At 38.9% G+C, this 12,915-nt stretch overlaps 1 protein-coding gene across 2 annotated transcripts; it reads left to right on the top strand.

Moving 5' to 3' along the window:
• The first annotated feature begins 236 nt into the window (after positions 1 to 236).
• Positions 237 to 9,952, top strand: LOC126631852 (glycine dehydrogenase (decarboxylating), mitochondrial-like). 2 transcript variants are annotated; one of them, XM_050302039.1, is made up of 15 exons: positions 237 to 1,684; positions 1,819 to 2,064; positions 2,176 to 2,253; positions 2,340 to 2,440; positions 2,522 to 2,717; positions 2,852 to 2,977; positions 3,142 to 3,327; positions 3,404 to 3,517; positions 3,646 to 3,798; positions 3,928 to 4,116; positions 4,224 to 4,301; positions 4,383 to 4,508; positions 4,592 to 4,690; positions 4,773 to 4,890; positions 9,767 to 9,952. In XM_050302039.1, exons 1-15 carry the CDS (start codon positions 434 to 436, stop codon positions 9,853 to 9,855), a joined length of 3,150 nt encoding a protein of 1,049 aa, XP_050157996.1. In that variant the 5' UTR covers positions 237 to 433; the 3' UTR covers positions 9,856 to 9,952. The 2 variants fall into 2 exon arrangements, with proteins under 2 accessions (XP_050157996.1, XP_050157995.1); XM_050302038.1 differs by lacking the exon at positions 9,767 to 9,952 and adding an exon at positions 5,020 to 5,317 and having other exon boundaries at positions 238 to 1,684.
• The last annotated feature ends 2,963 nt before the right edge of the window (positions 9,953 to 12,915 follow it).

The following is a 12,915-nucleotide window of genomic DNA, read 5'->3' as shown; positions in this document are numbered from 1 at the left end:
TCTTATCTGTCAATTTCCTTCCCAACAAATGAATTTCTTAATAACTTTGTATTTGTCTAATTTTTTAGACAAGGATGATCTACGAATGATGTTTTAAAAAATAAACGGTTCGGATCGTTGAGATACAATACGAACCAGATCTCACAAAATGTCTGTAAAAAATGTATAAAAAATGATGTCACGAATCCGGCTCATATTTAAATATTCATATATTTATATATTGACAAAAACCTCCACTGATTTCGCTTATCAAAAACAGAAGCACATCCTCCCCCAACTTGTAGTCTCACTCACTCCAATGGAATAACAGAGCAACAAAGAAAAAAAGCAACAGACTTTGAAATCATATTTTTTCCAAGTTTCTCACCAACCCAATCTGCATTTCCAGTTTCTGCTTTCTGGGTTTTGCAAAACGCAGTCGTTTTCAGCTTCCATGGAGCGCGCGAGGCGGCTGGCGAACCGGGCTTTCGTGAAGCGGTTGGTCTCGGAGGCCAAGCAGTTCCGCCAGAACGAGAGCTCTGTTCTGAGCTCCTCCACCTCCCCTGTTCTCTACGCACCGTCGAGGTACGTCTCCTCACTCTCCCCATGCTCCTTCACGCGCTCGAATCCCAGATCAGACTCGCTCCCCTCGAGAAACGCGTCCCACAATGCCGGGTTCCAAACCCGGTCGATTTCCGTGGACGCATTGAAAAGCAGCGACACTTTTCCCCGCCGCCATAACTCCGCCACCCCGGAGGAGCAGATTAAAATGGCGGAGTTATGTGGGTTCGATGGCCTCGACACGCTGATCGACGCCACCGTGCCCAAATCGATTCGACTCGAATCGATGAAGTTTCCGAAATTCGATGAGGGGTTGACAGAGAGTCAAATGCTTGAACACATGAAGAATTTGGCCTCAAAAAACCAGATTTTCAAGAGTTTTATTGGGATGGGATATTACAACACACATGTCCCACCTGTAATTTTGAGGAATATTATGGAAAATCCAGCTTGGTACACTCAGTACACACCTTACCAGGCTGAGATTTCCCAGGGGAGGTTGGAGTCTCTGCTCAATTTCCAAACTTTGATCACTGACCTCACCGGCCTTCCCATGTCGAATGCATCACTGCTCGATGAGGGAACCGCAGCCGCGGAGGCAATGGCGATGTGTAACAACATCCAAAAGGGAAAGAAGAAGACTTTTGTCATTGCCAACAACTGCCACCCCCAGACCATTGATATTTGCAAGACTAGAGCTGATGGTTTCGATCTTAAGGTTGTTTCCGCGGATCTTAAGGATGTTGATTACAGTTCCGGTGATGTTTGTGGTGTTCTTGTTCAGTATCCGGGGACTGAGGGCGAGGTTTTGGACTACGGGGAGTTTATTAAGAATGCTCATGCCAATGGGGTTAAGGTTGTCATGGCAACTGATCTGTTGGCGTTGACAGTGTTGAAGCCTCCTGGTGAGTTTGGGGCGGATATTGTTGTTGGTTCTGCACAGAGGTTTGGTGTTCCGATGGGGTATGGAGGTCCTCATGCGGCTTTCCTGGCTACCTCACAAGAGTACAAGAGGATGATGCCGGGGAGAATTATTGGTGTTAGTGTTGATTCCTCGGGGAAGCCTGCGCTGCGTATGGCTATGCAGACAAGGGAGCAGCATATCAGGAGGGACAAGGCTACCAGCAACATTTGCACTGCTCAGGTACTATACTATTCTTTGTTTGATCTGTTTTATGATTTTTATTGGGGATGAACTGTTGAAAGTTTGAAATTTTCGATCAAATGATGGAATCATATATTTCAATTTGATTGGATATTTTTTGTTTTGTTTTATAGGCATTACTTGCAAACATGGCTGCCATGTACGCTGTATATCATGGACCCGAAGGCCTTAAAACCATTTCTCAAAGGGTTCATGGTCTTGCCGGGGCGTTTGCAGTTGGATTGAAGAAACTTGGAACAGTGGAAGTTCAGAGCCTTCCCTTCTTCGACACTGTGAAGGTTAAGGTTGCTGACGTACATGCAATTTCTGATGCTGCTAACAAGCTTGGATTAAATTTGAGAGTAGTAGACTCGAGCACTGTGAGTATTTTTTTTTGTCTCTTGCATCAGTTATTTAACTAAATATTCTCTGAGGACAGAGGATGGAGTGTTTTTACATCACGAGGGTACTGAAAGTTAACTCCTTTTCAGATCACTGTTTCGTTTGACGAAACAACTACCTTGGAGGATGTTGACAAGCTTTTCAAAGCTTTTGCATTGGGAAAACCTGTAAGTATATATCTTTACCATAAAGATGATATTTGCAATTTATTATGAAGTGCATCCATTTAGTAAGAAATTTGTTTAATTTCCAGGTCCCTTTCACTGCTGCATCTCTTGCGCCAGAAGTTCAGCCTGCAATTCCTTCTGGGTTAACGAGGGAGAGCACATTCCTTACCCATCCGATCTTCAACTCGTATGTCCCTTTCCAGATGATTGAACTCTCACAGCCTACTATTTGAAAACTAAATCGACTTAAATTCATTCTCTCTATTAGGTATCATACCGAGCATGAGTTGCTACGATACATTCATAAGTTGCAATCGAAGGATCTGTCTCTATGCCACAGTATGATTCCCTTGGGATCTTGTACCATGAAATTGAACGCAACAACTGAAATGATGCCAGTGACATGGCCTAGTTTCACCGATATTCACCCTTTTGCTCCTACAGAACAGGCTGAGGGTTATCAGGTAGTTAAAAATGTTTACTTACGAATGAACTTAAACGGTTTCAAACTTTTTCCCCTGAATTTCTTTTTGTTACGTTGCTTTCCTTCATGTAAATAGAAATCTTATACCATATGCTGTGAAATAATAAATTTCAGGAAATGTTCAGAGATTTGGGTGACCTATTGTGCACCATCACTGGCTTTGATTCTTTCTCTTTGCAACCCAATGCCGGAGCTGCTGGAGAGTATGCTGGGCTGATGGTTATTCGGGCATATCATTTTGTAAGAAATCCTGAGTTTTACTTCTTTTGTTTTCCCTTTTTTAATATTTGTTAGCAAGCCTTTGCTGTCGAGCTCAATATGAGCACTTTAAATTAAAGTATTTGACCTAAAGGTTTATCCTTGTAACTAATCATGCTGAACCCTTCACTGGTTACCCACTGTAGGCAAGAGGGGATCGCCACCGGAATGTGTGTATCATTCCTGTCTCGGCACATGGTACGAATCCTGCTAGTGCTGCAATGTGTGGAATGAAGATTGTAACTATTGGAACTGATGCCAAGGGAAACATCAACATTGAAGAGCTGAAGAAGGCTGCTGAAGCAAACAAGGATAACCTATCAGCTTTTATGGTAAGAATCCTATGTCAAAAAAGATTTATATCATTTCAAAAAGATCGGAGAGATTTGACCATATTTCAAATTGTAGGTGACATATCCTTCAACTCACGGAGTGTATGAAGAAGGTATTGATGAGATATGTAAGATCATTCATGACAACGGGGGTCAAGTATACATGGACGGGGCTAACATGAATGCACAGGTCTGTATCTTATCCTATCCATGCTTGATAGTTATGTCCTTGAAACATAAATTCAAACAGTTTCTGCCCTGCAGGCTGTTTTCTTTTGCTGGCGCATGTCCAATCTAACAAGCTTTTTGTTCTTGCAGGTTGGTCTGACAAGCCCAGGTTGGATTGGAGCTGACGTTTGCCATCTCAATCTCCACAAAACATTTTGCATTCCACACGGAGGTGGTGGCCCTGGCATGGGTCCTATTGGTGTGAAGAAGCACTTGGCACCCTTCTTACCATCCCATCCTGTGGTAACTACTCTTTACGTTGAAGCTTTTCAACCGATTCTGTAAACTCAGAAATAATCAATTTGGTTTACATGAGAAACAATGTAATTCCTTACATGCTGGATGTCTAAGTTTTGTGCTATTGTACTGAAGGTATCTACCGGTGGCCTTCCTGTCCCCGACAAGTCTCAGCCACTCGGAACCATCTCTGCTGCACCTTGGGGCTCTGCACTTATTTTGCCAATCTCTTATACTTACATAGCCATGATGGGGTCCAAGGGACTCACTGATGCATCAAAGATAGCAATTCTGAATGCAAACTACATGGCCAAACGCTTGGAGGTTCCACTTTGCTTCTTCACTTTTGTATTGCTTTACAATTTGCGCTTATGGTTATACTCTATGTTAAATTTCCTCTGTTTGCTCATTTTGTCTGTCATTTCTTACAGAATTACTACCCCATTCTTTTCCGTGGTGTCAATGGAACTGTTGCCCACGAATTCATTGTTGACTTGAGAGGATTTAAGGTATATTCTTGACATTTGCCTTGATTTGTCCGCATTTTTTATCTCTGTCTAATTGAACTCTGCTGCTTTTTTTTCCTGTAGAATACTGCTGGGATAGAGCCTGAGGACGTCGCCAAGCGTCTTATGGACTACGGTTTCCATGGACCAACAATGTCATGGCCAGTTCCTGGCACTCTCATGATTGAGCCAACAGAAAGTGAAAGCAAGGTACACCCCAACAGAAAGATTTCCATTGATTTTTTCTCTGATGTTTTGCTTCGAGTTCAAGTAATTATTTTTCTTGCTTGCAGGCCGAGTTAGACAGGTTTTGTGATGCTCTAATTTCCATCAGAGAAGAGATTGCTCAGATTGAGAAAGGAAAAGCCGATATTCTCAACAATGTCCTTAAAGTAATGGCTCTGCTCATCTCTCTCCTCCAAGACTATAAGTTACTCATTTTAATTAAAAATGGTTTTTAAACTCCTCCTGCAGGGAGCTCCTCACCCGCCATCACTGCTCATGGGAGATGCATGGACAAAGCCATATTCCCGGGAATATGCAGCCTTCCCCGCTTCCTGGCTCCGTTCTTCCAAGTTCTGGCCTACCACAGGTATGCAATTTACACCAAAAATAAAGAAACTAGAATGGCATGGAAGTTGCCAGGTGTTTGCTATACTTCCATTTTGGTACTCTCTGATTGCTTTTATTGACGATTGAATTTATTTAACTATTGTGTCAGGACGCGTTGACAATGTGTATGGTGACCGTAACCTCGTCTGCACCCTTCAACCGGAAGCAGTGGAGGAACAAGCAGCAGCCACTGCTTAGTCTCCTCGGCTCGGTGCATTGAGCTCAACACAAAGTCTGGTCATGGATATGTTATGAAATCATCATCAATTTCTTCTTCTTACTCCCACATTGTATATAATTTCTTCAATATACCCTTTATATCTGGTGACATTCGTTTCCTATTTATGATGATGACAATTATCTTTTCTAATAACATGTTGCTAATTGCAACTCAGATGTTGTAATTATTTTTGCCCTTCTTCATTAGGTTTTGTTCCCAGTTGGGCACTGCAGTGCGTCGGCCCTCTTGCACCTAAGTTTGGATCTCTATCTTACGTTAGATTAGTTTAGGCGCCCGATTGCCGAAAACATATTTGAAAAAAAAAATCAATGTATATTATTTATCCTCACCGTCAAACGGATGAGGTTGAGAGGCTGTACAAAAACGTTAATTTTTGTGCATCTGAATCAATAACTAATAAACCTCGAATACAAAAATTAAATCAAAGTACAAAAAAATGAACAAATAATCAAATATTAATCAAACAAGGCTGCGCACGCATGCAATCTGCTACTTTTTGAAGATCTTGAGAAACTCGTCGAAGGTGTGGGTCGTACATGCAAGCTCAATTGGCCCGTCAATCTTTGAGTCGAACACATCCGGCTGCGACTTCTCGATGAGTTGTTGGAGAGTTGGATCCAAGAGATACTTCAAAGGAATCTGATATAGCTTTCGTTCTTGTCCAACGTACACATTGATATAACCTTTCTTAGGGGGCTGGGGCTTGCTTAAAGCTGTGTAACTTTTCTTGGAGTACTGGGACTTGCTCAACTTCTTGATGAACATACTCGTCTTTTCTTGAAGAATGTTTGAAAGATTCATTGTTTGTACTTCTCCTTGACTAAACGAAAGAAACAAAACTAGGGGTTTATGAAAGCTAGGGTTTAGCTGGAAACAGAAGAAACTGTTATAGACGAGAGGAAAAAAACTAGGGTTTTCTGAAAGCTAGAGCTAGTTGGACGTGAAGATATTGAGAATAGGGAAGAGAACAAACTGGAAGGTAAGAATTGAGAAACTAAGAAAGTCTAGCAATGTAAATATAATGAGTAAAAGCGGCAAGGGTTTCCAAGTTGGTCCAAAAAACCATAATATTCGGAACAAATTGATAAATAAGAAAACAATATCATAGGAGTATTGACCTTGTATTACTTGGGGACCAAGAATTCATAGTCATTTGCCCTTGGATCTGATATTAAGGGTTGAGATTAAAATAATAAAAACATATCCAAATTCAAGGATGGATGATCATTCACTCCTTGGTCACTAATTAAAAAACGTGGATGGATGATCATTCAAGGATGATCATTCATTCCTTGGTCTCCACTATGAACTCTCAATAGTGGAGACCAAGTTTATGTCTTAGGTTTTTTAGTGAGCGTAGATATCAATTTCTTGGAGGAGTTTCAGGTATGTACAGTGTGGTATTGTTCTGATTACTTTTAGTGACGATTTTCGTTGATAGCTATACAGTATCTGGATGTGCGTGTTGACAATATGTGTGGTGAAGGCAACCTCATCTACACCCTTAGGCGGTGGAGGAACAAGCGGCAGCCACCTCTTAAGTCTTCAGCTCGGATTGAGAAAGGAAAAGCCGACATTTACAACAATGTTTTGAATGTTGTAGAACTTGAAAACATGTCTATATAACAAATCTCGAACACAAAAATTAATTGAAAATACTAAATAAGAAACAAATAATTAATGGTAATCAACGAAGGCAAGGCTGTGCAACGTATGCGAGCATGCAATCTACTACTTGAAGATCTTGAGCAACTGATCGAAGGTGTTGGTCGTACATGCAGGCTCAATAGGCCTGTCAATCTTTGCATCGAACACATCCGATTGCGACTTCTTGATGAGTTGTTGGAGAGTCCAAGAGATATACTTGGAAGGACCTTGATTTCGCTTCCGTTCACTACAAGAAATGTGAGCAACAGTAAAGAAAGTATTGTAACCTTTACTCAAACTATCAAGCAAAAGGCAGGTTTTTGGCATTTGAGATAAATTGTCACTGTAATGAAGTTAAGCTGTATTTATGAAATATAATTTATGTTGGTGATATTTGATATCATGAAATATGATTGAATTATGTGTTGGTTTAGTCTCGACAATTATCCTTGATAAAACTTATGTCCTTCCCCTTATACATTTTAGACCTTACATATTCGATACAAAATTAATAAATGGTAGAAGAGCAGAAATTGTGTTAGAAAAGCGGCATAATATTTTTATTATTCTTGTACACTTGTAAAGTTTCAAAATTTATTGTACAATAGAAGTTTATTTTCGTTTTATTTTCATTTTTTTCACACTGACCACGAGGTTATTTTTTTTCACTGTCCTCAATTCGAGACGTAACAAGCTTTTTCATCTCCTTGCTTTTTTTTTATAGTTTTTTTAATAGTCCATTTATAGAATGAGTATCTTAATGAAATACTTTAGAGTCGGAGCTACCATATCAAATATCTTGTCTACAATGCGAGAGAGATTATATATTAAACTTAGTAATGCTGATCTAATAGCTTAGGATAGTTGCCTTCTCACTATACATGCGTTACAGCTATCAAGTTTTAAATTCTACAATACGCAAATCATAAATACAAAATCTACACAACATAAAAAGGAATGTTTTATTTCACCTCTCCATTTGAACAAATATTTTACAATCGTCGTATTCTCATTCTTAGTACGCATGAGTTACGTCTGTCAGCTTCTTAAACACACAATATCTTATTTATAAATACACAATAAATGCATGTTTTATTTTACACCTCTGTTTCAAACAAACACTTTACACTCGTCGTATTTTCAGTATGCAGATCTACATGTGTTACAGCTGTCAAGTTTTGAATTATATGATATGTAGATCATAAATACCAAATATGCACAACAACAAAAAAAAAAAGAAAATAGCGGTGAGGCCCACTTTTCTTCTTTCTATGTTTTGTTTCACCCCTTCATCTAAACAAATATTTTACGGTCATCGTATCCTCATTCTCAGTACACATGTGTTACGTCTGTCAACTTCTTAAACACACAATATCTTATTCATAAATACACAATCAACACAAAAGGAAAGATGTTTATCATCTTACTATCTTATCACTATTTGAAGAATGAACATATAAGATGAAGTGAAGTCCACTTGCATAAGGCAAATGCCATTGTTGGTCCCAAAGAGCCATAAAACACCACCATCTTGGATGTTCAACATCTCCACATTCAATCTCATCACACAAAATCAACGGTCAGGATCGAGTGAAGTCTATGGTAAGAAATTGTGGGACTCACACTAGAGGGAGAGTTCTTGCACTTGACTTGGGGGATGAGGAAAATATAAACAAACAAAAAAATTGTGCCATTGTACACATGGTATCTACCGGTGGCCCTCCTGCCCTCGACAAGTCTCAGCCACTCGAAACCATCTCTGCCGCACCTTGGGCTCTGCACTTATTTTGCCAATCTCTTATACTTACATAGCCATGATGGGGTCCAAGGGACTCACCGATGCATCAAAGATATCATCATAGCTATTCTGAATGCAAACTGCATGGCCAAACGCTTGGAGGTTCCAGTTTGCTCCTTCGCTCTTGTTTTGCTTTACAATTTGAGCTTACGGTTATACTCCATGTTAAATTTCCTCTGTATGCTAAATTTGTCTGTCATTTCTTACAGAATTACTACCCCATTCTTTTCCGTGGTGTCAATGGAACTGTTGCCCATGAATTCATTGTTGACTTGAAAGGATTTAAGTTATATTCTTGGGAGTTTTAACGAAAAGCCCACGGTACTGTTCACTTTAACGAAAAACCACATTTTTACACTAAAAAATCAAACCTGCTACTATTCACTTTACCTTTTATTTTGTCCTTATCATTAAAACTCAAAGTTTTCAAGCCCTTTTCATTAGTTTTCCTTATATTCTTAGCATTTGCCTTGATTTGTCCGCTTTTTCAATCTCTTTCTAATTGAACTCTGCTGCTTCTTTTTTCCTTGTAGAATACTGCTGGGATAGAACCTGGGGACGTCCCCAAGCGTCTTATGGACTACGGGTTCCATGGACCAACAATGTCATGGCCAGTTCCTGGCACTCGCATGATTGATCCAACAGAAAGTGAAAGCAAGGTACACCCCAACAGAAAGATTTCATTTAATTTTTTTCTCTGATGTTTTTCTTCGAGCTAAAGTATATTAGTTTTTCTTGCTTGCAGGCCGAGTTAGACAGGTTTTGGGATGCTCTAATTTCCATCAGAGAAGAGATTGCTCAGATTCAGAAAGGAAAAGCTGATATTCTTAACAACGTCCTTAAAGTAAAAGTTCTGTTCATCTCTCTCCTCCAAGAACTATCAGTTACTCATTTTAAATATAAATGGTTTTTGAACTCCTTCTGCAGGGAGCTCCTCACCCGCCATCACTGATCATCGGAGATGCATGGACAAAGCCATATTCCCGGGAATATGCAGCCTTCCCCGCTTCCTGGCTCCGTTCTTCCAAGTTCTGGCCTACTACAGGTACGCAATTTACGCCAAAAATAAACTACAATGGCATGGAAGTTGCTAAGTGTTTGCTATACTTTCATTTTGGTGCTATCTGATTGCTTATATTGACGATTGAATTTCGTTAACTGTTGTATCAGGACGCGTTGACAATGTGTATGGTGACCGTAACCTCATATGCACCCTTCAACCGGAGGCAGCGGAGGAACAAGCAGCAGCCACTACTTAGGGCCAGTTTGGGATTGTTGTGCTTTTAAAAAAAAACTGTTTCTACTATACTTTAAGAATAATCAGCTATAAAATAAAGTTGATGAGCGTTTGGTTAATTGAATTTTAAAAGTGCTTTGAGTATGAAAAGCAACGCAAAAGCGTTTGGTAAAAATTAATGTAAAAGTGATATAATTGTATACAATCACAAATGGACATAGTAGTAGTAGGAGTGGGGGCGACGACAACAGTGATGGTAATGGTGGTGGTGCTTGCAGATATGGTGGTGTCGGCGGCGGCGGCAATGATAGTGGTAATGGCAATTGTGGTTGTGGTGGCAATGGTGGCGGTTGCGGTAATGGTAGTGATGACAGTGGTGGAGATTGTGGTTATGGCGGTGGTGGTGACAAAGGTGTGAGGTTAGTATTTGTAGTGGTAGGTGATATTTACTTTGTTCTCTAAGGGATAGAATGTGTGTGGAAGGCTAAACAATGTCATTTAAAAAAATTAATGAAGGTATTACAACAATTGAAAATAATTATTAAAGAACCAACTCTGCTTTTTATTAAAGCAGCTTTTAAAAGCAACCTACATGCTGCTTTTACAAGTTGTTGTCTGGAAAACATTACTTTTAAAATAAGCAGGATATTTTACTTTTACCAAAACACTTTTTAACTGCTTAAATTTAAAGTTAAGCAATTTTTAGTAAAAAAAAAAACAATACCAAACGGGGCCTTAGTCTCCTCACCTCAGTGCATTGAGCTCAACACAGAGTCTGGTCATGGATATGTGTTATGAAATCATCATAATTTCTTCTTACTCCCCTCATTGTATATAATTTCTTCAATTCAGCCCTTTATATCTGGTGACATTTTCATTTCCTATTTATGAGGATGACGATTATCTTTTCTAATAACATGTGTTGCTAATTGCAACTCAGATGTTCTATTATTATTGCCCTTCTTCAGTAGGTTTTTTCCCCAGTTGATCACCGCAGTGCACCGATCCTATTGTACCTAAGTTTAAATCTCTTTCTTACATTGTATTAGTTTAGTCGTCTTCTTGTCAGAAGCGTATTTGAAAAAAAAAAATCTAATGTAATATAGCTTCACTGTCAAACGAATGAGTTTGAGAAGGTGACTTTTAATGTCACAGTCAATGTCAATATGTGACCTTTAATGTCACAGTCAATGTCAATATGTGACATCTAGATTTTAGGAAGAATTACAAAATCATTGCTCCCTCACTTGAACTTTAAAAACCACATTGCAACACCTTACGATGAGTTGATCTAATGACATTTGATCTCCACTTAGTTGGATGTCTCTGACGAATGCAAATACAATATATATTTGTATTGAGGTTAATACTAAGACGTGGCTCATTGTGACTTGTTGTGGTTGTTTAATGTTTGGTTATTAAAATACTTCGTAAAATCCTATCATTTCTATACCAAAAAAAAAAAAAGCCACACACGTGATGGAAGAAAGTATTAGCTTCAGAGTTAACTCTACTATGAGTAACTTTAAAGAGAGTCTCTATTTTTTCCTCAGAAATATAAAGAACCTCAAACTGTAGATGCCAATGTAAGTATTTTACTTGATCATACACACACACACACACACACATATATATATATGTATCTCTATATCTATATATAAGCAGAGTGGGAGCTACCATATCAAATTTCTTGTCTACAATGTGAGAGAGGTCACATATTAAACTTAAGTAAACACTAATGCTGATCTAATGGCTTAGAATAGTTGTCTACTAATCATAAATACAAAGTCTACACAAAATAAAAAGGAATGTTTTAGTTCACCTCTCCATTTGAACAAATACTTTACAGTCATCGTATTCTCGTTCTCAGTACGCATATGTTACGTCTGTCAGCTTCTTAAATGCATAATATCTTATTCATAAATACACAATAAATGCATGTTTTATTTTACACCTCCAATTCCAACAAACACTTTACACTCGTCGTATTTTCAGGACGTAGATCTGCATACGTTACGGCTGTCAAGTTTTGAATTATATGATACGCAGATCATAAATACCAAATTTGCACAACAAGAAAAAAATAGCTGTGAGTCCCACTTTTCTTCTTTCTATGTTTTGTTTCACCCCTCCATTTAAACAAATACTTTACGGTCGTCGTAGTCTCATTCTCAGTACACATGTGTTACGTATGTCAATTTCTTAAACACACAATATATAATTTATAAATACACAATCAGCACAAAAGGAAAGATGTTTATCTTCTTACTATCTTATCACTATTTGAAGAATGAACATATAAGATGGAGGGAAATCCACTTGCATAAGGCAAATGCCATTTTTGGTCTCAAAGAGCCATAAAACACCATCATCATCACAATCCCAACAGTTGAATGTCCAACACCTCCACATTCAATCTCATCACACCAAATCAACGGTCAGGATCGAGTGAAGTCCATGGTAAGAAATTGTGGGACTCACACTAGAGGGAGAGTTCTTGCACTTGACTTGGGGATGAGGAAAATATAAACAAAAAAAATAAAATTGTGCCATTGTACTCAAGGTATCTACCGGCCGGTGGCCCTCCTGCCCTCGACAAGTCTCAGCCACTCGGAACCATATCTGCCGCACCTTGGGGCTCTGCACTTATTTTGCCAATCTCTTATACTTACATAGCCATGATGGGGTCCAAGGGACTCAACGATGCATCAAAGATAGCAATTCTGAATGAAACCTTGCATGGCCAAACGCTTGGAGGTTCCACTTTGCTCCTACACTCTTGTTTTGCTTTACAAATTGAGCTTATGGTTATACTCTATGTTAAATTTCCTCTTTATGATAAATTTGTCTGTCATTTCTTACAGAATTACCACCCCATTCTTTTCCGTGGTGTCAATGGAACTGTTGCCCATGAATTCATTGTTGACTTTATTAACTACATTGAAGAAGTAGCCGAGATCATGAACAATCATCAAATCGGGAAATGAAGTTTTACAGAGAGGAGAAATGTGAGAGAAGAATGAACGAAGCTTTTGTATTGATCTCAATGCACTGACTTTACGATCTGTTTACAAATAGCTAT

Source organism: Malus sylvestris, chromosome 8 (genome assembly GCF_916048215.2).
Source record: "Malus sylvestris chromosome 8, drMalSylv7.2, whole genome shotgun sequence".
NCBI classification, from domain to species: Eukaryota; Viridiplantae; Streptophyta; class Magnoliopsida; order Rosales; family Rosaceae; genus Malus; species Malus sylvestris.
This window is presented reverse-complemented; position numbering and strand designations above follow the sequence as displayed.